The following is a 27,976-nucleotide window of genomic DNA, read 5'->3' on the forward strand; positions in this document are numbered from 1 at the left end:
TAAGTAAAATGTCTGCTACAAAAAGTTGACAGAGCTGGCTCAAATAGATTCACACAACTAAGTAACACCGGCCAAATCAGTAATCAGTGGCGGTCAGACGGGAAGCCCCTAGAATGGCCTCTTGCCCGACAAAATCTCCAGCTCCGCTCTTGATTAGCTGGCATGGCACTCACGTGACGTCATGCCAGGCTGGCAAACCAAAGAAGAGCCATGGATGTTGGAGGCGGCTTTCATCAAGTGGCAACAGCTTACCAATGTGGCCGATGGACCAGGGTGAACACCAACTCTGCACCATTGTTGATCAACTTTGCAACAACTTTTGATGCTGGAGCTCTGAGCAAGTCTGGAGGAGTAGGACAACACATGATCTGAGCTCATCATGACCCAACCGCACTGCTGGTTGTAGCATCGTGTGAGATGCAATCATTTTTCTGACAAAGTGGCCTACTTGACCAAGAGACTGTAGGGATCAGCATCTGGCCATGTTCACTTGCTAGGCCATGCTGGCAAAAATATAAAATAAAACAGTGAAGATGCAGCCCCACCGCATTCTCTTCATTCTTTAAACTGTACCTAGAGGGCGGATTCTTAGTTCAATGCAACCGAAGAATGAACAAACTACTCCACGGTTACAAGGAGTAACCAGACTGAAAATGTGCACGGCAGTATGGTTTGGACAGTGCTGCACATTATGTACATTTTTTGTGGCTGTTTTCGGACACATCAAAAATTAATTCAAAAAGGGTATCCAACTGTTAAATCATATATATCCCTAAAAATTATCTTTATTGATTAAAAAAACCATATGCAATGGTTCACACCAAAAAAAACGTGCACAAACAAAAACAACCGTGTTCCAAAATTACCAATTTAAAATGGGTAAGCTAGAAGTCCCTCTTACGTCAACTAGGCTGTCGGCTTCCTGGCGGCAGAGGTTGGCACCCTAGGGGGGGTAACGTTGTGGCGCCCCCACTCCACGATGGCTGACCCTGAGAGCCCTATATTCCCTGCAGCCACTTGGGGAACCCTCCTACCCGATGTCCTCAAGAAACCCCTATCAATAGACGATCCTATATCTAAGAGGACCCTAGACCCCAATTAAAAACAAAAAAGAACACAATAGGCAATTGGTGACGATTGACAATTTCACAACGTGGTCAAAGGATAACAATACTCCAGGGGTTTGGTCCCTTGGTTTGCCAAGATAGACTGTAGTCTCTTAAAATGCAGACTAAATTTCAAAAGTTGCTACAGAAATTAGATACTGCTTACACTGCCAACTAATAGTTGGCATAGATGAAAAAATGTTGCTCAGAAAACTATTAGAGCCAACTCAGATGTGGTCACTGTAGGAAAAACCTAATGTTGGTTAAATCAGTGTTTTCTAAGCATGCAGTGTATGTTCACACTCTTTCCAATACCAACAAAAAGACCAACAATGCCACGTTTCAAATGTGACAAAAAATGCTGCATGATATTGCCCAAAAGAAGTTATAACCCCATCATTAGTCACGTTTATAAAATGGAAGTGGTTTCTAAGCATGCAGACTGTTAAAAAAAAAAAAAATAAAAAAAAATGCTGCAATAGATACTGCTTTTTAATGCCAATTGTTAATGACACAGATGAGTACCAGTGCTAAACCAACTTGTAACTACAATCAGGTCAATGAAGGACCCGAAATACAACACATTCATGGCAGAGAAAAAAAAAATGTGGTTTGCACATATAGATATAATTAGTAGGTTTACTGCAGACTATAATCCAGTCTATACTCTGCATTGTAGTGGCACAGATACCAACATATCCTGACACGGTGTGTAACCCCACAACTGATAATCAGGAAAGAGAAACAGCCACATATAACAGATATGATGAGGAATGCTGCATACTGCTGCCACAAAAATGATGGTACTCATCTGGTTAACTGCCACCAGCCATAGTGAATTATACGCCTCGACGCGTTTCACCCATTAGGGCTCATCAGGAGGCCTGATGTAACAAAGACTTGTGTCCTGATTCTGGTGTGATGTGACCAATTTTTAATTGGTAATTTTGGAACACAGTTGATTTTGTTTGTGCACTTTTTTTTGGTGTGAACCATTGCATATGGTTTTTTAATCAATAAATATAATTTTTAGGGATATATAGGATTTAACTGTTTTTGGACACTTTTTTGGATGGAGTCAGCCTGAAAAAGACGTTGTGTGCACGTACCCCAAGAAGTATCTAGTTAGAAGAAGCACAGCATGGGGCTCACCTCATCAATAATGTTATCAAATTCTTTTTCCATTTCCACTTTCACATTTTCCTTTATCTGGGAGGCCTCAGACTTGGGAAGAAGAATATTTTCCAACTCTTTCTCAAACTCTTGCATAAGGGCCCGCTCATCTTCATCCTCAGGGTCCCGCGTCTCAGACACAGGGTTGGAGTCTTCTTCGCTGTGTAATTCTTTACCCTCAGCGTCACCTTTATCATCCTGTAAAAATAAGAAATCGGCTCATACAACCGTTATAAAATTCCCATAATGATTACCACTGAATACTGTGAGATCAACGCGAGACCATTAAAAGCAGAAGGAAAAAAATGGAATGTCTAAATCAAGAACTATAGTGTAGGATCTCACTCAATCCTCTCTCACTCCCCATCATCTCCTTACACCGCCCTACCTAGCCTTCGGTACCGCTGCTTACCTAGGGAACCTCTTACCAACAGATTCCCAAGGGATTGTCTCAGATCTGATCTTCAGGAGCACACTGCTCCCCACTTCTCATGCCGGTGCATGCCGAAGACTGGTTATTTTTTTCCATAATGCATGGCCGAGCTGCTGACCCTAAGTAAGCCCTTTCTGCAGCATGGGAGGAACACAGAGCTCCGGAGCGGCGCGCTAGCATGCTGCCTAGTGACCAGATTGAATGCAAGAGATACTTGCCTTAATAACTGGCCACTTCTGACAGAATTCAGACGTGGCTGGTAACCTTGGCAACAATTAGTACAATACATATTTGCTAAAGTGAAGCCTGGGCACACGTGACCCACGAGCTCTGCACGGTGTCTTTATCTAGTATATTACCAGTCTCATCATGCTCACCCCTACCAGACTTTTGCTGCCAGTGTTGGCACTGTAAAATGCAATGTTTTTTTCCATTGTGTGATAAAATACCACAAAGGTTTACACTGGCAAATAAGGCTCATCAAGCACACACGGCCTTTTGCATCACCGCGGAGGACGCATGTCTGCTAGATGCACTTGGCCACTTTGTGCGGGATCCTCTACAATAAGACTTACGGTATGCCCTGTGTAATCTAAATCTAGGAAGGGAATTCTAGGAAGTGATTTGTAGGTCTACAACCCAATAGCCAAAAAAAATAATGTGCAGGCTGTGAACTTAACAACCCTCAATCATCAGGTCAAATTGTTGAAGTCTGACCATTGTAATTTTATGCAGCAAAAACACCTCAGCATATCCCAGTGATTTGGAGACTGTCTTTTCGTGACACATTATACTTTATGATAACAGTAAAGTAAGGTTGATATGTGATTGTATTTGTAAAAATATCAGAAAATTGACAAAAATGTCAAAATATTAGCAATTTTCAAACTTTGAATGATTATCCGTTCAATCCAGATAGTCATACCAAAGAAAAATATGAATAAATGACATTTCCCTCAAGTCTGCTTTACAGCAGCAACATTTTTAAAACAATGTGTTATTTTGTTAACATTTTAAAGAGTTTAAAAATGTAGCAATAATTTGTAATTTATTTCAAGGAACGTTACAAATCTTCTTTTTAGGGACCAATTCACTTTTGAAATGACTTGGGGGTTCACATATATTGTAATCCCTCAAAAGTGGTGCAGTTTTAAAAACTGCATCCCTCATGTGTTCAATATTGCTTTCAGGTCATTTATTAATCCTTCCAGGAATTGATGCAAAGTGACATGACAGGAATGAAAACATCTAAATAATATATATATATATATATATATATATATATATATATATATATATATATATTTTACACACACATACATATATACACACACATACATATATACACACACACATACACACACAAAAAGGAAATCCAGCAAGAACTCAGCAAACCAGGATTGGAGTAAAGTGATGCTTTTCTTTATTTCTTCAATAAGGTTAAAAAACGACCCACAAGGATCAGGAACCAGAGTATATGGCAGAAATAAACGCAAATGGGACTACGCGTTTCGGCGTCCTAACCACCTTCTTCACGGTCCAAACCCGATCTGCTCCTTGTATGTGGAGCCATTCAAAAGGCAATCCTGAATAAAATTAGTACAAATGATTACAAACACATGTGCAGAAAAAGGGTTTAACCAATGCGCTACTGAGGAATGACTAACAGCCTTGCTACAAAATAGACAACTTTTTCTTATATAATAAAACATACAAATAAACGTCCTAAATAATGACACAACAATATATAATAGGATGGGTGAGTATGGGTGCGAAATTTTCTCCGTCCCTAGCCAACATTGTTATGTCCGTTTGGGAGGAAAAATACATTTATATTGAGGATAATCCCTTTAAGGACAACATTATATGGCTGGGCCGCTATATTGATGACTTGATGTTTATCTGGAGGGGTGACACCTTATCTTTGGATGAGTTTGTTGTCTATCTGAATAACAATGATTTCAATTTATTCTTTACTAGTTCTAGTGACGTGTTCCATCAATTTTCTGGATTTATTGTTATTTGGAGACAGCAGTGGAAGTAAAGTCACTGTGGCCCCTTATAGGAAACCCACGGCATGCAACAGCATTCTTATGGCAACTTCTAACCATCCCAAACATGTTATAAAAAATATTCCAGTAGAGGAACTTACTAGATTAAAAGAAACAGCACCTTGGATATGGACTTTGAGATGGAAGCTAATAAAACCTGCACTAACCTATTAAAAAGAGGATATTCTAAGAGGTCACTTGGCAGAGCTAGAGGAATTGTTAATAATATTGATAGAAATTTACTTCTTCAGGAGAAAACTGAGTTGTCTATTTTGTAGCAAGGCTGTTAGTCATTCCTCAGTAGCGCATTGGTTAAACCCTTTTTCTGCACATGTGTTTGTAATCATTTGTACTAATTTTATTCAGGATTGCCTTTTGAATGGCTCCACATACAAGGAGCAGATTGGGTTTGGACCGTGAAGAAGGCGGTTAGGTCGCCGAAACGCGTAGTCCCATTTGCGTTTATTTCTGCCATATACTCTGGTTCCTGATCCTTGTGGGTCGTTTTTTAACCTTATTGAATAAAGAAAAGCATCACTTTACTCCAATCCTGGTTTGCTGAGTTCTTGCTGGATTTCCTTTTTGTTCTCCTATTGAAGGATTTACTCCTAATCCAGTCCGTGCAGGAGCTTGATTACCAGGTGGAAAGACCCATGAGTCTCATTGCTGCAGATGGACACTGACATACACACGCATATATATATATATATATATATATATATATATATATATATATATATATATATATATATATATACACACACACACACACACACACACACACACACACACACACACACATATATCTCTCTCTATCATAAGATATATTTGGCAGGAATCGTATTCGAATATGGCAAAATCAGATTCAGGGACGAAAAACGAACAAATTTGCTTATCTCTAATCACAATGGCTGATACAACCAATCTGTTAAAGCTGTACCAAGTATGGCATCCAATACCTTTTTATGCGTTTTCTTTAAATCTGCTATAAACTTTACGAGGTCTTCTGGGTTCTTGATTATTCTAAAACGCGGCATTTTGGATGAACCTATGGCACAAAACTGATGAGTTAATTATGGCAGATCACACACTGGTCTATACCATGAAGCCCAGCAATAAGGACTTAAGACAAGATAAATATGGTACCCACTGGATAATTTCTTACATGTCTGTCTACCAAGAGTGGAATTGCTGATCCTTCAGTGCTGGCCGTATGACCACTAAACTACATTTCCCACAACCCCCTGCTCCACCATCAGCCTGTGGCCTCCTGGGCAGAGCTGACAGGAGGATACATGGATAGTTTCTAAAAATATACCAATAAATGTAATTCTTGGCTGTCCCCACCAACCTTTGCAAGTGTTTCTAGTCTTCCATCCTCCAGTTGTCTTTGTGTTTCACGCATACCCCCCCATGTGTCTTCCTAGTGCTAAAACCTGACTTTGATGCCCAAAGCAACCAATCAAAACGCAGATTTTATTTGCCCTGAGCTGCATGAAAAATAAAAACTGAGCTCTGATTCGCTGCCTTTGGGAGCAAAGACAGTTTCAAGAAAAGTGCCCAGTTCTAGCCAAAGATAGGAGACGTCCATTATAACAAACACAGACAAAATTATTCACGATTTTAAATAAGAACCATCGGTGGTTGAGTGGCGAGTAATTCTACACTTGTTCTGCTTCATCTATCAAGCAGCAGAGCGGCGCAGGCAAAAAAGGCATCCTTGTTCCTCCTCTGACAGGAGGCGCAATCACGGCACAGAAATGAGACACCCCTTACAGAAGAATAGAAGGTATCTACTGAGCAGGAGCCATCAAACACTACAGAACCCATCCATGGGAAACCAGGTAGGAAAAGCTTTCGACCTGTGGGTTTTCTTGATTGAAATTTGTTTTTTTCTTTCATTTAGGAGTTCAAGCTCCTGAGCTGTGATCGATATAGTGTGAATAACCCTTAAAAAAGGGGTGCCCCGAAGGAGTGTCTGGATGAGGAGCTGAGCTGTCGCAGCGCCTGGGAAAAACCAAGATGACCGCCGCAGTACTCCCCATTCACCCCCTGGCGGTGTGGAGCGCTCTGGAGAGTCTGATCTGACACTGGGTCAGACCTCACCAGTGAGAAGCATCAGAGGTATAGAGCAGGCACAGGGGGAGACGAGCAGATCATCATGCAGGAGCCCGGAGAAATCATCAGGCACCAAACCACAAGTATATGCACCTGACACAGGGCACAGCTCCACTCCCATCACAGAGGCCACACTGAGGTCCCTGCTAGGTTATCTAAAGCAGGCTATACACAGTGATATCACCTCAGCCTTCACTGCACTACAGAAAGACATTGTTCACATAGGGAACAGAACAGCCCATATTGAGGAGAAGCTGGAGGAATTCACCACAGCCCACAACCACTTAGTGGACGCTTACAATGAGGCAGATGAGGAGATCACCGCCCTAAAACTGAAGCTGGACGACTTGGAAGACCGCTCCAGATGTAACAATCTCCACTTCAGGGGGATACCAGAAAGCGTTACTGCGGATGCATTGAAGGAGTTCCTGATTTTTTTACCGCACTAGTCCCCGAGGCGGAACAGCGAGACCTTATAATAGACAGAGCACACAGGATCTCCAACCCCCAAAAGTTCCCCCACCTCTGCACCCAGGGATGTAATTGCCTGACATCACTTTTACCACTTCAAAGAAGCCATCAGTAAAGCAGCAGTGGGTGGACTGGAGCTCCCAGAGAGGTTCAAGAGCATCCTGGTGTTCACAACCTCTCCGCCGTCACCCTGAACAGAAGGCGGGAGTTCTCCACAGCCACCCAAATCCTTAGGGACAACGGGATCACGCACAAGTGGGGTTACCCGGTGAAGCTGATCGTCACCAAGAATGAAGCCACAAAAGGTCCTGAATTCCCCGAGAGGCCATGACTGTGCTGCATAAGTGGTCGCTGGCGACTGTGGACGAGGATACCAGCTCCCCCTAAAGAAGAAGCCACCCACCCTGATGAGGGAGTGGACATGAACAAGAGAACAGGAAACCCACCTAAATAGCACCGACGCCCACAGACTGCAAAATAGAAATTTCATTCCCATGCATATATATATTAGCACTTGCCATTAAGAACACAGTTGTCTCCCAGCTAATCACACGTAGTGGACGATGAGGGCAGATACGTCATCCTAATCTGCACCATTAATAACAAGACCTACACAACTGTCTAGCTATCCCCCTAACTCCAAACAGATTCTATTTCTTAAAAACACTCTGGCGGTAGTAGCAAAGGTTAAATAGGTGCCCTGTTAGTCTGCGGGGACTTTAACATCACCCCTTGTCTTAACATTGACAAATCGGTACACCCTCAAAAGAAAGAAAATATCCGATCACTCTCTGACCCTCCTAGCGGAAGAACTCTAAAATGTCTGGCGGGTTCTGTATGCCTTCAAGCAGGATTACACCTTCTATTCACACTCACACAAAGGTTACTCCAGAATCGATCTAATGGTCACAGATAAATGGTTATTGCAGGACATCCAAAAGGTCACGATAGGGAACATCACCTTGTCGGACCACGCCCCTGTCTCCTGTCAAATTAAAGAGGTATATAACTATCCGACACATTCCCCAAGGAGGGTAAATAATTATTTAATCACATCCCATAAAATTAGGTCCCAATTACAGGAAGCATTATCAGAATATTTCACAATTAATAACTCACCTGATGTATCCTCACCAACAGTATGGCGCACTCACAAGGCCTACATCCAAGTTAACTGCTCCAAATAGCGTCCCAAAATAATAAAGCGAGACTAATCCAAATAGAGGAAATTAATCAAAACATAACCGCACTAGCAGAGATGCGAAAACACAGCCCCACAAACACAATCCTCCAAAAATTACAGAAACTAAGGTATGAATTATACCAACTACTCCAACACAAATACAAGCATAATCTACGGAAAAACAAAACCAAATATTACTGGCAGGGAAACAACGCAAATAAAATATTAGTCAACAAAATCAGAGCTAAAATGACTAAACATAGGTTATCACACATACAGGACGACCCAAAAAATATAATATATAACCCTAAGGAAATCACCAATACCTTCACACATTATTACTCTTCCCTGACAGGCTAACAAGCGAATACTTCAAAATGTTTCAAGACATACTAATCCCTCACATGACGGCAAATTTCCAAAATTTTACGCAAAACTGGGAAAATTCCGAAAGGAAAGATTTAGGCAAGAATTATACCCATCCCCAAGCCAGGAAAAATCCCTGATTGAACCGTCAATTTTAGGCCGATTTCATTATTGAACACAGATCTTAAAATTTACTCCAAAATCCTAGCTAATGGGATCTCAGAAATAATCCCGGCCTTAGTGCATAAAGATCAAGTGGGATTTGTTAAGTCTAGACAGACCCTGGATGGCACAAGGAGGATGATCGACATCATCCAAATAGCCGGGGGGAGGCGGACTGTTATGAATGGGTCACCGAGGAGAATAAAACAAAACAAGCTAAGTCACAGAAAACCAGAGAGGTTGGTAACTATGCAGATTGCAGATCCCTGATCCTAACCACACAACTAGCAGCAGCCGTGGAGCGTACCTATGATGATCCTAGACGCTTCGACACAGCCGGAGAACTACTTAAGCCTGAAGCAAGAAAAAAGGGGAAAACTAACTGCCCCAGAGCAGACCCCAAAGGAAAGACAGCCCCCACACATGTATTGACGATGAAACAAGATGAAAGCACAAACACAGGCAGGAAAATAGGCTGAGCAAACGTTGGGGCCCAAACTAACTAGAAAGAATAGGAAAGGAAAGACATTGTCTGCAATCTGCAAAAAACCCTACAAAAATAATGTCCAACACTTCTGATAGCAAAATTAACCCTGAAGTCACTAGACTTCTCCCACTATATCAGCACTCTGAAATATTCTGAGACAGAGCAAAAAGAGGCCAATCTAATAAGGGACAAAAAGCAAATTGTCAAATACAGGTAAATAAGAGTGGAAATACAGCACAGCCCCAGCCGGGGCTGGCTGACCACACAAAAAACGGAATAGACCAACAAAATCAAGTGTGAACATTAGCAGAAAATCTTAGCTTTAGATGACTGGAACAGAGCTGAAAACCAAGACCTGACAAGCCAGAAGGAATCACCAGCACCAGAATAGGGAGTCGGCTGTCTTAAATCCAGTCTGAGATTCCTGAGGTCCAATAGTCATCCTCATTATCAGGTGGCAGATCTCTACTGATTAAATCAGCCTCACTACCTCCTGTTACCACCAGAGGGAGCCTGGCAGGAGAACTCACAACTGGTGGACCAGAACATGAACTCACAACAGTATCCCCCCCTTCAGGAGGGGTCACCGAACCCTCATCCATGCCACCAGGCTGATCAGGATGGGCCCGGTGAAAAGCATGAACCAATCTATTGGCATGAATATCAGAGGCAGAGACCCAAGAATTATCCTCCTGGCCATAACCCTTCCATTTGACCAAATACTGGAGTCTCCGTCTCACCAAGCGAGAATCCAATATTTTCTCTACCTCATATTCCAGATTGCCTTCAACCAACACAGGGTCAGGAGGTGCTGCCATAGGCACCACTGGCTCAACAAACCTCTCCAACAGAGATTTGTGAAATACGTTATGGATCTTGAACGTAACTGGAAGAGCCAATCGAAAAGAAACAGGATTAAGAATCTCCAAAATCTTATAAGGTCCAATAAATCTTGGCTTAAATTTTGGAGATGCAACCTTCATAGGAATAGTCTAAGGCTACTTTCACACATCAGTTTTTTGCCATCAGGCAGGATCCGGCTATTTTTAGAAAAAACGGATCCGGCATAAATTTTGGAGAACTGTAGAAACGGATCCGTTTTTCTGCCGGATCCGTCTAGCAGGTTATATTTGTTTCCTGGGGGCTGGCCAATTGGATCTGAGCATGCGCAGACTTAAAAAAACGGATCCGGTGGCTGGATCCGTCTTTTTCTGGATCCGGTGCATTCCGGCGCCCATAGACTTTCATTGTGGCAAAACGCCGGAAGCGTCGGATCCGGCGCTTCCGGCTTTTTTGCCGGAGACAAAAAACGTTACAGTAGCCGTTTTTTCCAGATGCCGGAATGAGACAAGTAGCCGGATCCGGCAAAAAATGGATGAAACGCAATGCCATCCGGCGCGATCCGGCACTAATGCAAGTCAATGAGGAAAAACTGGATCCGGCATTGCATTTCGCCGGATCCAGCTTTACAAAAAAAAGCCGGATTGCGCCTGACGGCAAAAAACTGATGTGTGAAAGAGGCCTTAGACAACAACCAAACCATATCACCCACTTTAAACCGGGGACCAATGGTCCTATGCCAGTTGGAAAATCGCTGGGCCTTTTCCTGAGAGAGTGACAACTTATCCACCACTTGGTCCCATATACAGGGCTGTGGAGTCGGTAAGCCACAGTTGCGACTCCGACTCCTGGATTTTATCAGGCTCCGGCTCCGACTCCTTCATAAATGGCCAATTCATAACAACAAATTTACTGTTGTAAAATATTAAACATCGTGCTTATTCAGTTTCTCACCATCATATAAGTAATCAGACCACTTAGAGCAAAAACTACATTTATTAGAATACAATTAGAATATAGCAAATAACTTTTATAAACTTTTCTAAACTGTAAGTAAATATGCAATAAACACTTTTATGCAGTTAAGAAGAAGAAATCTGTAAATTTGTCCTCAGAAAAAGTATTGCCTCTGTCAGATCCTCCTTCATGGATGCCCTCAAATCTGATCTAATTATTTTGAGAGCAGAGAACAACCTCTCTACACTAACTTGTGTTGGTGGCAAAGCAGTAACCACTCGGGCAACATCTCTGACAATGTCAGGATACAGAGGAATCGCTTGTTGCACTGTTATTTTTGATGAACGGTCAAATTTCTCAATTTCTTTTAGTGCACATGAAAAATTCTGCTGAAATGTACTGGCTGTGTTCCTTGATGGGGATGACTCTTCTTCTATGCGGGAACGCTTTGCACGGTCCTTGTGATCCAAATATTTTTCGAAATTAAATTCTTCATCAGTTGATGATGAGGGTGAAGATGTGGCAGGACGACCAAATTCTTCTTGTTCCTCCTGACTGTTCTGCAACCCTTTCATCCTTACTGCTATTTCAAACAGGGCTTCTTTTCCTTTACTTAGCTGTTGATCATCTAGAAGAATCCGATACATTGGGTCTACATAAACAGCTGCCAAAAGAATGTTATTTTGTAATAGTAGCTCCTCTCTCCGTTTCATTGATGTAGCAATGCCACTTGCAATTAACCCTCCTCTTTGGGACAGGCGAAACATCAGGTTCTTCCACTCCTTTAAGAAAATACCTGGAGTTAAGTCCTCTGCTTGTAATTTTTTAGTCACTGTAAATGGATGCTCTAGCAATTTTTCCAGCTCAGTCACCTGATTCCACTGACTTTCATTTAGCGTCAGTTGAGGGTTAGCCATGTCTACAAGAAAGGTTTTCAGTTCAACCAAGCGCTGAATCATAAAGTACTGCCCCATCGTGTGGCTTGATCAATAATTGCCCCTTTTCCAGCACGTCTCTTCAAAATTGAGTCAACTTTAGGGGTTCTGGCAACAGTAGCCAATTTTCTCACCTTGCCAATCAGCGCAGCAGCATGTCCTTCTTGCAGACTGTCTCTTATAGCCAGCTGTAGCGTATGCACAACACAGCGCATGTGATGAATGAAAGAACATATTGACACAGTTTCAACAAGATCATCTAAACTATCATGTTGCTGTTCATCTGAAGCAACTTCAGTATGCTCCTCAGTTACAATACTGTGTTCCTCTATTTCAAACATTTCTGTGTCTGTGGACCCAGAATGTTCTTCTAGCTGCTGGTCACCATCATTTCTCTCATTCATTAGCTTAATAGTACTTATCATATTTGAAGCATTGTCAGTTACGACAGAAAGAACTTGCTCTTTTTTAAGTTCATAGTCTTGCAGAACCTTTTCCACCAAGACCTGGAGAAACTCACTGGTGTGATGAGCTTTGGTGTCTTTTACTGCCAATGTCTTGGTAACTATTTCATTTTTGTCACAAACAAATCGGACATTGATGGCAAAATAGTTCACTCTGTGACGTGTGCAGGCATCCATTTTAAGAAACAGAAAGCGTCCCTTGAGAGTTTAAGTTCTTCCTTTTGTTTAAAAGCTTCTTCGATTACTAATTTTCTAATACTCTCTCTCTCCAGAGAAACACCAAGCTTGCGGGCCATTTCCCCATTCAGACACATAAAAGCTGGTCGTGAAAATAATGAAATAGGCACACTATCCTTTACAACAAGCTCTATGATCTGTTTTTTAAATGTATCTACTGCCATTGTCACAGTAACTTTGTCACTGACAAAATATCTTGCAACTGATGGCTGCAAAGTTCTCTGCTCCTTTGTTTGGCTGGAAGAGCTGGGCACTGGTTCATTGGTTTGGATGCAGTCTTTCTCATCCACTGCTTTCAGTACTTCTGGATGAAAGCGCTGTAAATGTCTCTTTAGATTAGAAGCTCTGGTAGGAGCATTTTTATCTTTGCCTGAATATGCACTCATCTTGGCTTCACAGCATTTGTTTTCGTCTGGATCATTTGTCATACACTGACAGACATAATGTTTTCTATCTTGAGTGATGGTGAAATGTTCAAATACAGCTGATTTAATGTGATGCTTCTTTGACATTCTCAGGTTTTTAATTCTGCATTCACAATCCAAATGACTATTGTTTTTCCTAAAAACAATTGAACAAAATTATTGCCAGGTCGTACAACTGATATAGTGGTCAGTAATACTGTTATTATTCCTCATGTACTCACAGTTAACTGATGCAAAGTTTGTTGAAAGGATAATACTTCTTACAGTCTTCCTCTTCTGAGTAGCAGGCAGCTGTGAGATGCTTGGAAGACGCACACCTAGTATGATCTAGTCTAGAGGAGGAGCTTTACTACTAAGAATTTGCAACACATTTTCACTTTCAGTTTCATACATTGTAAGTAGGGGGGTTGGGGCAGCATGAGGTTAACCAAGTATAAGATTAGATAAGGGCAGTGGAGAACAGTGACACACAAGAAGTAAGAAATGTCTCTATCTCCAGCAGAACTGCTTATCACTGTTGTTCATAGTTTGATAGAACATATATATTTGAGTAACATTTATAAAATTCATATGAAAGTTCAATTATGAAATATTAATACATTTTTTTTTTAAAGCTGAGTCGGTACATTTCTACCGACTCCAACCAAAACTAACTCCGACTCCACGACTCCGACTCCACAGCCCTGCCAATCACTAGAAAAGATCAAAATATCATCCAGATTGATGATCAAAAACTTATCCACAAAGTCACGGAAAATATCATTCATAAAGGACTGGAAGACAGAAAGGGCATTAGTGAGCCCAAAAGGCATCACCAGGTACTCCAAATGTCCCTCCGGAGTATTAAACGCAGTCTTCCATTCATCCCCGTGCTTGATGCGAATAAGATTATACGCCCCCCTGAGGTCAAGCTTAGTAAACCAGCAGGCACTCTTAACTCTGGAGAATAAATCAGACATCAGAGGTAACGGGTACTGATATTTAACCGTCATCTTGTTAAGGGAACGATAATCAATACACGGTCTTAATGAACCATCTTTCTTGGCCACAAAAAAAAAAAAAAAAAACAGCACCTAAAGGTGACGAGGATGGTCTAATATGACCCTTCTCCAACGACTCCTTAAAGGGAAGGTGACATCCAAAAAATTTTTTTTCAGCAATTGAAAAAATGTAGAGAATTAATGTTTACATTTTCTTAAAAAATATCATTTGTTTTTCATTTTGTAAAATATGAAAAATAAATTTTAAAAAGTTTGGCATTTCCACTTGTTAACACTAAGGGGAGCAGCTACTGAAGTTTGGCACAAAAACCTAGTGCAACTAGCTCACATTACTGCACTGGAGTAAATATGGGCGGAGTCTGCTGACATGGGTGTGATGTCACTCCTCTCCTCCCCTTCTGGGTGTTTGTAAGGGAAAAGAGAGGATGACATTTAGGAAGACAGCGAGCAGCCATTTTGATGGGGCCTGCAAAGTTACTGACTGTCTTTGCATGTAAAGTATGGATCAGAACAGGCCATCAATCAGAAATGTTTCCTGGATTTCTGTGGAGCAGACAAGCAGACGGTCCATCCATGTGTATAAAACACAGCGCTCTGTACAATCCCTGGCACTGAACACTGTGCCCCCCATAGACCAGCACACTGCTCTCCTGAAATACTCTGTGCTGCTGTCACCCTGCTCCTTACACCATATATCAGGCCCCTGTCGCCTCGCTTTCACACATCGCCAGGACAGGATCTGAGGAGAGGAATGGGGTCTTCGGTCACTGAGGATGGCAGGCAGCAAGGATTCTGGGAGCAGGGTGACAGCAGCACAGAGTATTTCAGGAGAGCAGTATCACACGGGATAGGATTAGATACACGGCTCAGCAGTCAGTATCACACAGGATAGGATTAGATACACGGCTCAGCAGTCAGTAGAACACAGAAGATTAGATACACAGCTCAGCAGACAGTATCACACAGCAGAGGACTAGATACACGGCTCAGCACACAGTATCACACAGGAGAGGATTAGATACACGGCTCAGCAGACAGTATCACACAGGAGAGGATTAGATACACGGCTCAGCAGACAGTATCACACAGGAGAGGATTAGATACACGGCTCAGCAGACAGTATCACACAGGAGAGGATTAGATACACGGCTCAGCAGACAGCATCACACATGAGAGGATTAGATACACGGCTCAGCAGTCAGTATCACACAGGAGAGGACTAGATACACGACTCAGCACACAGTATCACACAGGAGAGGATTAGATACACGGCTCAGCAGACAGTATCACACAGGAGAGGATTAGATACACGGCTCAGCAGACAGTATCACACAGGATAGGATTAGATACACGGCTCAGCAGTCAGTATCACACAGGAGAGGATTAGATACACGGCTCAGCAGTCAGTATCACACAGGAGAGGATTAGAAGTCCAGCAGATTGCCAAGTGTTTTGAAACAGCAGAGCGCAGCTCCTCCTATGTTTTGCAAGAGCATGGGCTGCAGCTGGTCGGGTGTTTTGGAAAGAGCAGCTTGGTCTCCAGGAGCTCATCCTGGTTCCTCTCCTGCAGCTGGTATGTGCAGAGTGAACATCCAAGCCGTTATGCTGGAACAGTACAGCATCCAGGGCTTGCAATGGAGTGTAAATGAAGCTAAAAGAAAAGCACTGGGCTCTAATAAGGTGGCGCCTGGCCACACCTACAGCTGTGAATTGAGCTGCCCACAGAGGCGTGGCCAGTTCACTCCTGATGCAGCTGCAATGAAAGAGATAGGGTCGGCAGCCGACTATTGTCTCTTATGCCCAGGGACTGCCGTAAATGAGCATGGAAAGTGTCGTTCAGCAGCCAGAGAGGTAAGATGGCAGCCCCCAGTGGCTGCATTACTACAGAAAAAAAAAAATCCATACACACCACTGAGTCAAGCTTAGGGGACAATATCTTTTTATACTATTTTCTTTTTTACATTAAATTCTGAAAAAACACGGCACCTTCCCTTTAATATTGGATCGCATAGCATCATGTTCGGGTACTGATAAGTTGAAAAGCCGACCCTTGGGAAATTTACACCCAGGCACCAACTCAATTGCACAGTCATAACGCCTATGAGGAGGCAAAGACGCAGACTTGCTCTCACTAAATACATCAGAAAAATCGGCTAGATAATCAGGAATATCATGAGACTGAGGAGAGGTGGAGAAAACAGGAGCGTCCCTAAGAACACACTGACAACCCCAACTCACCACAGACCCAGATTTCCAATCCAAAACTGGATTATGAGTTTGCAACCAAGGAAAACCCAGAACAATATTATCATGCAATTTATGCAGCACCAAAAATTTACAATTTTCTTGGTGGTCTGGGGCAACTCGCATTGTCACCTGGGTCCAAAACTGAGGTTTATTCACCGCCAAAGGAGTAGCATCAATACCCCTCAAAGGAATAGGCGTCTGCAGAGGCGTCACGGAAAAACCACAATGTTTAGAAAAGTCCAAATCCATCAGATTCAACGCTGCTCCTGAATCCACAAAAGCCTTTGTGGAAAACGTGGATAAGGAGCAGATCAGAGTAATTGCCAAAATAAACTTAGGTTGTACACTGCCCACAGCAAATGTGTGCGCAAAACGCTTCTCTCATTTAGGGCAGACAGAAATAGAATGAGAGACGTCTCCACAGAAAAAACACAGCTTATTACGCCTTCTAAACTCCTGACGTTGCGCCCTAGACAAAACCCTATCACATTGCATAGGTTCAGACATTTGTTCAAAAGGTGGCAGCGCCTCCCGTGTAGTTTTACGTTCACGAAACCACCGATCAACTTGAATGGCTAATGACATAGAATCATCCAGACCAGAGGGAACAGGAAATCCCACCATAACATCTTTTACGGTCTCTGATAAACCCTTCCGAAAGAGAGCTGCCAATGCACTATCATTCCATGTAGTAAGGACTGCCCACTTTCAGAATTTTTGACAGTATAACTCTGCAGAATCCTGACCATGGTTTAATGCCAACAGGGTTCTCTCAGCTTAATCAACAGCATTAGGTTCATCATACAACAACCCCAAGGCTTGAAAAAATGCATCCACGCGATCAGACAATTGCTTAATCTCCATTAGGAAAAAAAAAAAAAATCCTCCTACGGCCCCAGAAAAAAAGAGGAAAAAAAAAAAAAAATTGACACTTTTTTTTCTTAACTTTTTCCTTCTTTTGAGTACCCTAGAATCTGCGGTATGGCTGGCGATTCTGTTATGAATGGGTCACCGAGGAGAAAAAAACAAAACAAGCTAAGTCACAGAAAAACCAGAGAGGTTGGTAACTATGCAGATTCCTGATCCTAACCACACAACTAGCAGCAGCCATGGAGCGTACCTACGATGATCCTAGACGCTTCGTCACAGCCGGAGAACTAAATAAGCCTGAAGCAAGAAAAGGGGTTAAACTAACTGCCCCAGAGCAGACCCCAAAGGAAAGACAGCCCCCACACATGTACTGACGGTGAAACAAGATGAAAGCACAAACACAGGCAGGAAAATAGTCTGAGCAAACGATGGGGCCCAAACTAACTAGAAAGGATAGCAAAGGAAAGACACTGTCTGCAATCCGCAAAAAAACCCTACAAAAATAATGTTTAACACTTCTGAGACAGAGCAAAAAGAGGCCAATCTAATAAGGGACAAAAAGCAAATTGGCAAATACAGATAAATAAGAGTGGAAATTCAGCACAGCCCCAGCCGGGGCTGGCTGACCACACAAACAACTGAATAGACCAACAAAATCAAGTGTGAACATTAGCAGAAAAACTTAGCTTTAGATGACTGGAACAGAGCTGAAAACCAAGACCTGACAAGCAGAAGGAATCACCAGCACCAGAATAGGGCGTCGGCTGTCTTAAATCCAGTCCGAGATTCCTGAGGTCCAATCGTCATCCTAAGTATCAGGTGGCAGATCTTTACTGATTAAATCAGCCTCACTACCTCCTGTTACCACCAGAGGGAGCCTGGCAGGAGAACTCACAACTGGTGGACCAGAAAATGAACTCACAACACACCCCATAACAGGGGATCGAGGAAGGAGCCATGCCGGGAGTCTCACTTCTCTTCATCTGTATCCCGTTGGGAAGAAAAAAAAAAATTTTTTAGATGTGCCTCCTTGCGACACTGAGCAAAAACTGGAGAAGGCCAACGCCGTCCAGGGGTGTATACTGCAGAGGAGGAGCCATAGTTAATCTTTTTCAGATTATGCATAGTGTTGCCTCCTAGTGGACAGCAGCATAACATCCATGGTTCTGTGTCCCCCAATGAGGCGGAAGAGTAAGATAATATTCTCACAACCATCCAAACTATATACAATGCTCCTCTCTCCAGCGCGGCAGAAGAGAGCGCTATCTGTAAGCTACAATCATATGCTGGAGACGTTCCCCTCTCTGGACTCATATCTCCACAAATGTGAGAAGGACCTACAATGTGGGATCACCCCGGGGAAATGGCGGACATCCTTCTCAATGATAGGGACACACTAAGGGCACCAATCACCTGGGGAATGCCAGAAAGCTGCTGTACAGGTGGTACTTCACATCATACAGATTGTCTAAGATCTAGAGCAAATCCCCAGATGTGTGATGGAGGTGAAGAGAAGCCAACGGAGATATCTTACATGTTTGATGGAAGTGCCATAAAGTAAAGAACCTCTGGGACGCAATCTCTCATCTGATGTCTCAAATTAGTGGCATTCCAATGAAAGTTGGGAGAGAGCAGGCGTTCCTGGCCGCTGACCTGGATTTGATCCCATATGAGTTCCGGACAGTGATTGCGCTCATCCTCATAGCTACTAAAATTAAGATGGCAAGATATTGGAAAAACCCCAAATGTCCGTCATTAAATTAAATCGTGGCATACTGTGGTCAGAGAGATGCAATAGGGATATTAATGGCAATATACGGGTATAACAATCTGAAGTCATCACCCCTTACCTCTTCTTTTTCCAATAATACTTCGTTATATCTAAAATTATGTTTAGCTGTCAAATGAATGAGAAAGATATTGTAATGTTGTACAATGACTGAATGCTAATTGTTGTAAAGCATGTCTTTACAAAATGATAAAAAGTTTATGGCCAAAAAAAAAAAAAAAATACAAGGGGTGCTCCAAGAATGAGGCAAAATGACGTCCCTGTTATAATTCAGACTGCAGCCTGTCTTAGTCACGCGTCAGTACGGGCTGCAGACTGTAGACATACAGCTCCCAAGACCTGCGTCTCAACTGACACGACTTATCTCACACATACTGCAGCCAGCGTCGTGCGGGAGCACAGCTACGATATGTGAAGAAATATATCTCTTCCTCGCTGAGCACAAAAGAGGTTCATCTCCAGCTTCATCCTTCTCAATGTTTATTTGTTTAACAGTTGGACGCAGTTAGTCTCCGTGCACCAATATAAAGGCTGTCTGACAGAGGATGAAGCTGAAGATCTCCTCACCGAGCACAAAGTGCATTAACCTTTTCTCGCCAGAGTCTGTTTTCTTTTCACCTTTCCTGACAGGGTCAATTTTTTTTCCAATTCTGATCAGTGTCACTTTATGAGGCAACAACTACGGAACATTTCAAAGGATTCCGCCGATTCTGGGACTGCTTTTTTGTGACATTGTGCTTTATGATAGTGGTAACATTTGTTCGATATGACTTGCGTTTATTTGTGAAAATTGCATATACTTTAACGATATGATTATGATCCCATTTAAATCAGACGAAGGCCATGAGTGTGTTTCTTCGGCCTCCATCTGGCCGGTATGAATGGGCATATTGTAATTTAACTGTATAGCAAAGCTCAGAAGTCAGCACCATCCCATATAGAGGGTGACATTAAAGAAAAACCTTACATCATGCATCACATTTTTTATATCCAGACTGTGGCTGCTGCGGGGTGTATACCTTCTAAGCATATGCCTCAATAGTTGCCAAAGACAAATGTGCACCAAGACAACTATATGGAGTGTATGCGGGAATAAGGACCATTAGAAAAAATCCACTCCAGGTAAACTTTAACTCTAAATGTAAGAGCCAGGATCAAAAGTAGCACCGAGGAAACGTATCTAAACGAAGCACAAACCTTCTGTTCTTCCATCTGGAGCACTGAGACTGGGAAATTTTCCTTCCTTAAAAAGAAAGGAGGCAGCATGAAAAGGAGATTTTTGTGTACTCACCGTAAAATCTCTTTCTCTTAGCCTTTAAATGGGGGACACAGAACCTTGGTGTTATGCTGCTGTCCACTAGGAGGCGACACTATGCATAATCTGAAAAAGATTAACTTTGGCTCCTCCTCTGCAGTATACACCCCTGGACGGCGTCAGCCTTCTCCAGTTTTGTGCCAAAGCATAAGGAGGAACGTAACCAAATAACATAACCATGCCTGTAAGAAGGCTACTATGTACGAGCTCAAAGAACAATATGAGAACTCAACAGGAAACAACGGCCCGTAAGGGCAACAGGGTGGGAGCTGTGTCCCCCAATTAAAGGCTAAGAGAAAGAGATTTTACGGTGAGTACACAAAAATCTCCTTTACTCTGTCGCCTAATTGGGGGACACAGAACCTTGGGACGTCCCAAAGCAGTCCCTGGGTGGGAAGCAGTGGACGAATATTGTGCTGACAGTCCCCTAGACTTGGGGTACTGCCGCCTGCAGAACCAGTCTACCCAGGCTCGCATCCGCTGAGGACTGGGTATGAACACTGTAGTGTTTCGTAAACGTGTGTAGGCTAGTCCAAGTGGCCGCCTTGCACACTTGTTGTGCCGAAGCCTGATGCCGAATGGCCCAGGAGGCCCCTACTGCCCGTGTAGAGTGTGCTGTGATACCGGCCGGAAGAGGGGAACTGTTAAGTCGGTAGGCCTCATGTATGGTGGACCTGATCCACCTGGCAAGGGTAGCCTTGGAAGCCGGCAAACCCTTGCGACTACCTTCCGGAAGAATGAAGAGGGAATCAGATTTCCGGAAAGGTGCAGTCCTGGACACGTAAATCCGCAATGCTCTGACGAGGTCAAGCGTATGCAGAGCCTTCTCCACTCTATGAACCGGAACCGGGCAAAGGGAAGGCAGTGAAATCTCTTCATTAAGGTGAAAGTTGGACACAACCTTCGGAAGGAAGGATGGTACCGTGCGGAGAACCACCTTGTCCTGGTGAAAGGCTAGGAAAGGCCGTCTGCAGGAAAGTGCTGACAATTCCGACACTCTGCGTAACGAGGTGATCGCCACTAGAAAAACCACTTTCTGAGACAGAATGGAGAGTGGAACTCCTCTAAGAGGTTCGAAGGGTGGGGCTTGCAATGCTGTCAGGACCAAATTGAGGTCCCACGTATCCAGCGGACGTTTGTAGGGAGGAACCAAACGGGAAACTCCCTGGATGAAAGTCCTTACTTGCGGTTTAATAGCAATGCGCTTTTGAAAAAGGACTGAAAGCGCCGATACCTGACTCTTAAGCGAACTTAAGGATAGCTTGGCATCTAGGCCCGATTGAAGAAAACCTAGTACCTTCGGGAGGGAATAAGGGAGTGGGACTTGTCCATGAGATTCGCACCAAAAAAAAAAAAAAAAAAAAAAGCTCTCCAGGTGCGATAATAGAGCTTGGCGGAGGCAGGCTTCCTTGCCCTGATCATAGTTGCAATAACTGCCGGTGAAAAACCTGCCTGGGTTAGAATCCAGGTTTCAAGGGCCATGCCGTCAAATTGAGAGCCCCTGAATTCTGGTGGAAGAACGGACCTTGAGACAGAAGGTCGTGACGGTCGGGTAGACGCCAGGGGGCGTCTGCCGTAAGTTGCACGATGTCGGCGTACCAAGTACGTCTGGGCCAGTCTGGCGCGATGAGGATGGTCGGAACTCCCTCTTGCTTGATCTTCCTCACGACCCTGGTGATTAGGGGGAGGAGTGGAAAAATGTACAGGAGTCGGAACTGGGACCAGTCCTGGACCAGGGCATCCGATCCGAGCGACCGCGGGTCGTGTGTCCTGGCCATGAAATTGGGGACCTTGGTATTGAGATGGGATGCCATTAGGTCCACATCCGGGGTTCCCCAGCGTTGACAGATCTGGTAAAAAAATCTCGGGATGGAGAGACCACTCCCCCGAGTCCATTCCTTGCCTGCTGAGGAAGTCGGCTTCCCAATTTTCTACACCCGGAATGTGTACCGCAGAAAGTACCGACTTTGTGTCTTCCGCCCAGCGGAGGATATGAGCCACTTCTCTCATTGCCTGGGCGCTGCGGGTCCCGCCTTGGTGGTTCACGTATGCCACAGCCGTGGCATTGTCCGACTGTATCCGTATGTGCGAGGCTGCAAGCAAGTGATGAAATGCTCTCAATGCCAAGAGAATGGCCCTGATTTCCAGAACATTGATAGGCAATGTCACTTCCCTGGGTGACCACTTGCCCTGTGCCCTGTGATGTAGGTGCACCGCCCCCCAGCCTGTCAGGCTTGCATCGGTAGTCAGGATCTTCCATTGTCCTGAGAGGAATGGCTTCCCTCATGTAAGCGAGTTTGGTTTGAGCCACCAATGCAGGGACCTCCTGGTTGATGATGTCAACCTGAACTCCCTGTCGAGGGAGAGAGGGTTCCTGTCCCAAGATCTGAGTATGGCTAGTTGAAGGACCCTGAGGTGAAACTGGGCAAATGGCACTGCCTCTACTATTGCTGCTGCCATCCTGCCGAGGATTCTCATGGCAAACCGGAGAGATCGAGGAGGACTGCGAAGGAGTGTGCGAACTCCCAGACGGATGGCCAGTGTCTTGTCCTTGGGAAGGAGCACCAGGCCCCTGGCGGTGTTGAATAGTCCGAGTTGGGATGGTCGACGATTTCTGTAGGTTGACTAGCCATCCCAGGTGACTCAGAGTGTCTAGAGTGATTGAGACACTGACCTCGCAGTCTTTGAAAGTGGGAGACTTGACGAGGAGGTCGTCCAGGTACGGGACAACTAGGATGCCTCTTGAGTGCAGGACGTCCATGGTGGCCGCCATGACTTTGGTGAACGTTCTTGGAGCCGTGGCGAGTCCAAACGGAAGGGCGACAAACTGGTAGTGGTTTTGGTTGACCGCGAACCTGAGAAACCTCTGGTGGGCGGGAGCAATTGGTATGTGGAGATACGCATCCTGTATGTCTATGGAGGCGAGGTATTCTCCCTGCTCCATGGATGCAATGATGGACCGGAGGGACTCCATGCGGAAATGACGGACCCGTACGTAATTGTTGAGCTGTTTTAGGTCCAGTATGGGTCGGACGCCGCCTCCTTTCTTGGGGACTACGAACAAATTTGAGTAGAAACCTCGGAATCTCTCGTTCGCGGGAACCGGAACCACAACTCCTGATTGAAGGAGAGAGGAAACCGCTTGGTGGAAAACACGAGCCTTTTCTGGTGGTGTTGGAGGAACAGAAAGGAAGAACCGGTTCGGTGGAACGGAAGTGAACTCTATCTTGTATCCGGAAGACACTATTTCCCTGACCCACCTGTCTTCTGTAATAGGCAGCCAGACTTGCTGAAAGAGTAAAAGTCGGCCGCCTACTGGTGGGGTGTCTTCCGGAGGTCGCGAGTCATGATGAAGCGAAGTTCTGAGGTTTTCCTCCCTTGGGTTTCGCTTGGCCTGCTTTCGACTGCCAAGCCCTGTCCGGTCGCTGCTGCGTCCGTGGGTTGTCTCTGCGTGGAGAACGGTTGCGGTTTTGCACTGGGCGCGAAACGGACCAGCCTGAGGAATTCCGAAAGGATCGGAATCGCGTCTGGTTTCTTCGTTTAAACGTGCGTTTCGGTTTTAGTTGAGGGAGAGAGGTACTCTTACCCCCAGTGGCATTGGCTATCATGGTGTCCAACTTTTCGCCGAAAAGTCTTCCAGTAATATACGGAAGTCGCGTGAGGGACTTCTTTGAGGCCGCATCCGCTTTCCATTCTCGCAGCCAGAGGATGCGTCGGATCGTGATGGCGTTAGATGCTATTCCCGCTACACCTCTGGCGGAATCCAGGGCTGCATGAATCATGTAGTCTGCTACCACTGCCATCTGGACCGCTTGGTCCGAGAGTTCAGGATTTGAAGCCTGAAGACCCTCCTGTAGTTTTTTGGCCCAAGCCAGGATGGCCTTGGCTGCCCAAACTGAAGCGAATGCAGGGCCCAGAGAGGCGCCTGCCGCTTCGAAAATAGAACGAGCCATGCGTTCTACTTGCCGGTCTGCTGCGTCCCTGAGGGTTGAGATATCCGGCAGAGAGTAAAGTCTGCGCTGCTAGCCTAGAAACCGAAGGGTCCACTTCAGGTGGATCTGTCCATTGTTTGGTGTCTTTCTGTGGGAAGGGGTACTTCGCTTCCAAATATTTGCGATTAGCGAATTTTTTGTCAGGCTGCGCAAACTGTTTGGTAAGTATTTTCTCAAACTCATCGTGATTAGGGAAGACCTTAGGTGGTTTTTGAACACTTTCGAAGCAAATCCTATGTTCTGGGACTTCCGGGGGCGACTCTGGAATTTTTAGCACCCGATGAATGGCAGAAATTATGTCCTCAACTAGCGCTGTATTGCTAGGGGGAGAAGGTACCACGGACCTGACCGTTTCATTATCTGAGTCGGAGTCACAGATGCCCTCCGAATCCTGTGCCTTGCTAAGGTGATCCCTGGAGGGTGACCTGGGGCGGGGGTCTTCTGTGGTGGGGGATCCCTGTGGTAAATTGCACTGTCTGTCTGTGGCAGGAGACTGCCCAGGAGACCTGGAATGACGCCGTCTCTCCCTAGAGGGGGACGACCTTGTGCTATAGTGCGACTTAGGTGATCGAGACCTGTGGGTCCGCTTACGTCTGTGAGAGTCGGAAGCAGCATGTTCCTGAGACAAGCTGTCCGTTTGCTGTGTACCGTCCATAGCCGGGGCCCGACTCTGCAGAGCTTGCAGTAATGTAGCAGTTAGGTTGTCTATGGACTGTGACATAGACCGAGACATCTGAGTTGCCCATTCCGGCGTGGCCTGACACTGAAGCGTCAGTAGGGACTCCCTGGGGTTCTGACCCGGAGTTCTGGATGCAGTCCCGGCAGTGCGGATACGTGCTGCCACTAGGGAGCGTGGCTTTTCAGGCTGTGCAGAATGCATAGAAACATTCCTGCCTGGTTCTCTTCCTTGAGCCCGGCATAGTGCACAGAGGCTGGCTATAAGGGATCGTACAGGGGTGGCTACGCAGAGGGAACCCACAGAAAGCCTTATAGGAAGTATAGATTCACAGCTGAGTATGAGAACCCAGCTGTGAGCTTACCCCACCGGTGCGCCTCTAGGTCCAGCGCCGACAGATCCAAGTTCTGTGCCCCCCGGAGACTGCTGTGATGCTCCTCTCCTGGATCTCATCCAGAAAAAAATGGCCATCGGGGCTCTGAGGAGAGGGAGGAGGGGGCGGAGAGCTGAAAAGGGCGCGCTGGGCTGTGTAAAAACGCGCCCTTTCTGCTTCAATCCGCCCCTTCTATGACACTCCAGCGTGTCATTTTGGTCATCCGGGGGGCGGGCCGGGGAAAAGGCAGCGGCTTCAGCTAGGCCGAAGCCGCGGCCTAAATTAGAAGCCTGATGCCCAGGAGGGCTCCAGAGCAGCGCGGTAGTCCGGGGGGGGGGGGGGGGGTTGGACTTGTACCAGACCCCCCCCAGAATGGTCGACTGGATAGCGGTGGGGGTAGCAGGGGCAGTGGTTTTTGTATGGGGTGCCCCTGAAGCGCAATGGAGCCGCTGCTGTTGTAGAGACAGGGATGCAGAAAACCCCTGTCTCTGCTGTGCCATCCAGTCCGCACCCTCCCCCGGCCCCAACAGGATCCCTCAGCCAGCCTGGGGTCCCTGGAAGCTGCGAAATGCTGCCTGATCTCTGACCCTACCTGAGGTGTCTCAACCTAATGCCCCCTGCGGGGGATTAGGGAGGGTGCGTCTGTCACCGTCAGGGGGTCTTCATCCTCGCCTCAACCTCAACCCAGACCCCTTAAAGGGGTTGGGGAAGGAGGGGGGTCTCGACCTCGAACCAGGACCCGAGGGACTGGGGAGGGAGCGACATGGGGAAAAACCACCTCGACCTCAACCGGGTACCCCTAATAGGGGACCGAGGAGGGAGCCATGCCGGGAGTCTTGCTGGAGACCCACTTTTCTTCATCTGTATTTCCGGACGAAAAAAGGAAAAAAAGGAAGAAAAAAAGGTGTGCCTCCTTGCGACACTAAGCAAAAACTGGAGAAGGCTGACGCCGTCCAGGGGTGTATACTGCAGAGGAGGAGCCAAAGTTAATCTTTTTCAGATTATGCATAGTGTCGCCTCCTAGTGGACAGCAGCATAACACCAAGGTTCTGTGTCCCCCAATTAGGCGACAGAGTAATTACATATTAAACAAAACAAGAATACAACCCCTAATTACTCTCAAAAGGAGAAAAGTTCTGCTCTAATTTTTGGTTTTTAATCTTCTTCGTTTTATCTGTAATTATAAGGCCCCCGTCCCATGTCCATGTTTGCAGTACGTGTAGCATCCGTTTTTTTTCCCCACGGATGCCACATATACCCATTATAATCAATGGTGCTGCACACGTCTGCGTCTTTGCACGGACTGTGTGTCTACGCAAACCGCACAGAGAACTGTTCATGTTTTACCATCAGAATGGATGGCAAGGGACTATGCAAAATTGTCTCTTCAGAGAGGAAGAGGACTAGAACTCTAGCTCCACCAATAGGAAGTAGCAATCCCAAGAGTCATTATCGACCCTCTAATAAGTCTGGTCACATGACTATAAAAGCCAAAACCCAGAATCTCAATTTGCAGAAACTGTTTTGGGGTACTGCCCCTAATCAGTTCAAAGTGTGAGATCTGGTTTGGCTGTGTGAGGCGTCTGACCGGGATCCAAGGGGTAACGTTTCCCCTTACTTGAACAGTAATCACGAGTCCAGAAGCTTCATAAGCATCAAGAATCATAAGCCCATACTGAGCTGTGTATGGTGATATTTTGAGACCAATCTATTATATTTGTTTATGACAGAAAAGAATATCCTGAAAGAACACAGTACAAGCCAGAGACTTACTGTGGGGTCTGCATCCTGGGTGTCCGTGCCTTGAGGGTGCACCATTTTATTCCAGAGATCGTTCTCCGCTCCTTCCTGTTCGGAATTTACCGCAGTTTCCTCTTCAGTGCTCTCAGTTTCTAGAGAAGATTCGGATTCTGAAAAGAACCAGAATAATATTAGGATTATTCTTTGAGATTTGAAAGCCATCAGAATAAGTACACAGATCACAATATACCCTTATGCTTAGCATGTTTGCTCTTTTTAACAGGAGTCCACCAATATAAAATGACTGCTCAAACCAAGCACAGGCGCTCGAAGCACCCTTGGCGTGACCAAACAGTGAATCTTCCCACGCCTTTGATTGACAGATCTGACTTTATAGGATCCATAAGAGGCAGAGACAGATGGGAAACAAGTAGGGGGGGGTTGCACTGAACTGCTTGGTCACGCCAAGGACACATACACACACACATATGCACACAGTGGGGAAAGTATGTATTAGTTTTCCCACCGACAAAAGAATGGAAACGTTTGTAATTTTTATCATAGG

General features: G+C 45.0%; 1 protein-coding gene across 4 annotated transcripts in view; it reads right to left on the reverse strand.

Annotated features, from left to right (window-relative positions):
* Positions 1-27,976, reverse strand: part of OS9 (OS9 endoplasmic reticulum lectin) — an 89,779-nt gene that overhangs the window by 21,245 nt on the left and 40,558 nt on the right. For all 4 annotated transcript variants that reach the window (XM_073576798.1, XM_073576796.1, XM_073576795.1 and 1 more), the window contains exons 8-11: positions 27,445-27,581; positions 20,513-20,558; positions 5,723-5,811; positions 2,259-2,477 (exon numbers count right to left, since the gene is read on the reverse strand). In XM_073576798.1, the coding sequence (XP_073432899.1) occupies positions 2,259-2,477; positions 5,723-5,811; positions 20,513-20,558; positions 27,445-27,581 (491 nt within the window). The remainder of the gene's footprint in view (positions 1-2,258; positions 2,478-5,722; positions 5,812-20,512; positions 20,559-27,444; positions 27,582-27,976) is intronic.

The sequence above is a fragment of the Dendrobates tinctorius genome, unplaced genomic scaffold, assembly GCF_039654945.1.
Source record: "Dendrobates tinctorius isolate UK_male_01 unplaced genomic scaffold, ASM3965494v1 ptg000051l, whole genome shotgun sequence".
In the NCBI taxonomy this organism is placed as follows: Eukaryota; Metazoa; Chordata; class Amphibia; order Anura; family Dendrobatidae; genus Dendrobates; species Dendrobates tinctorius.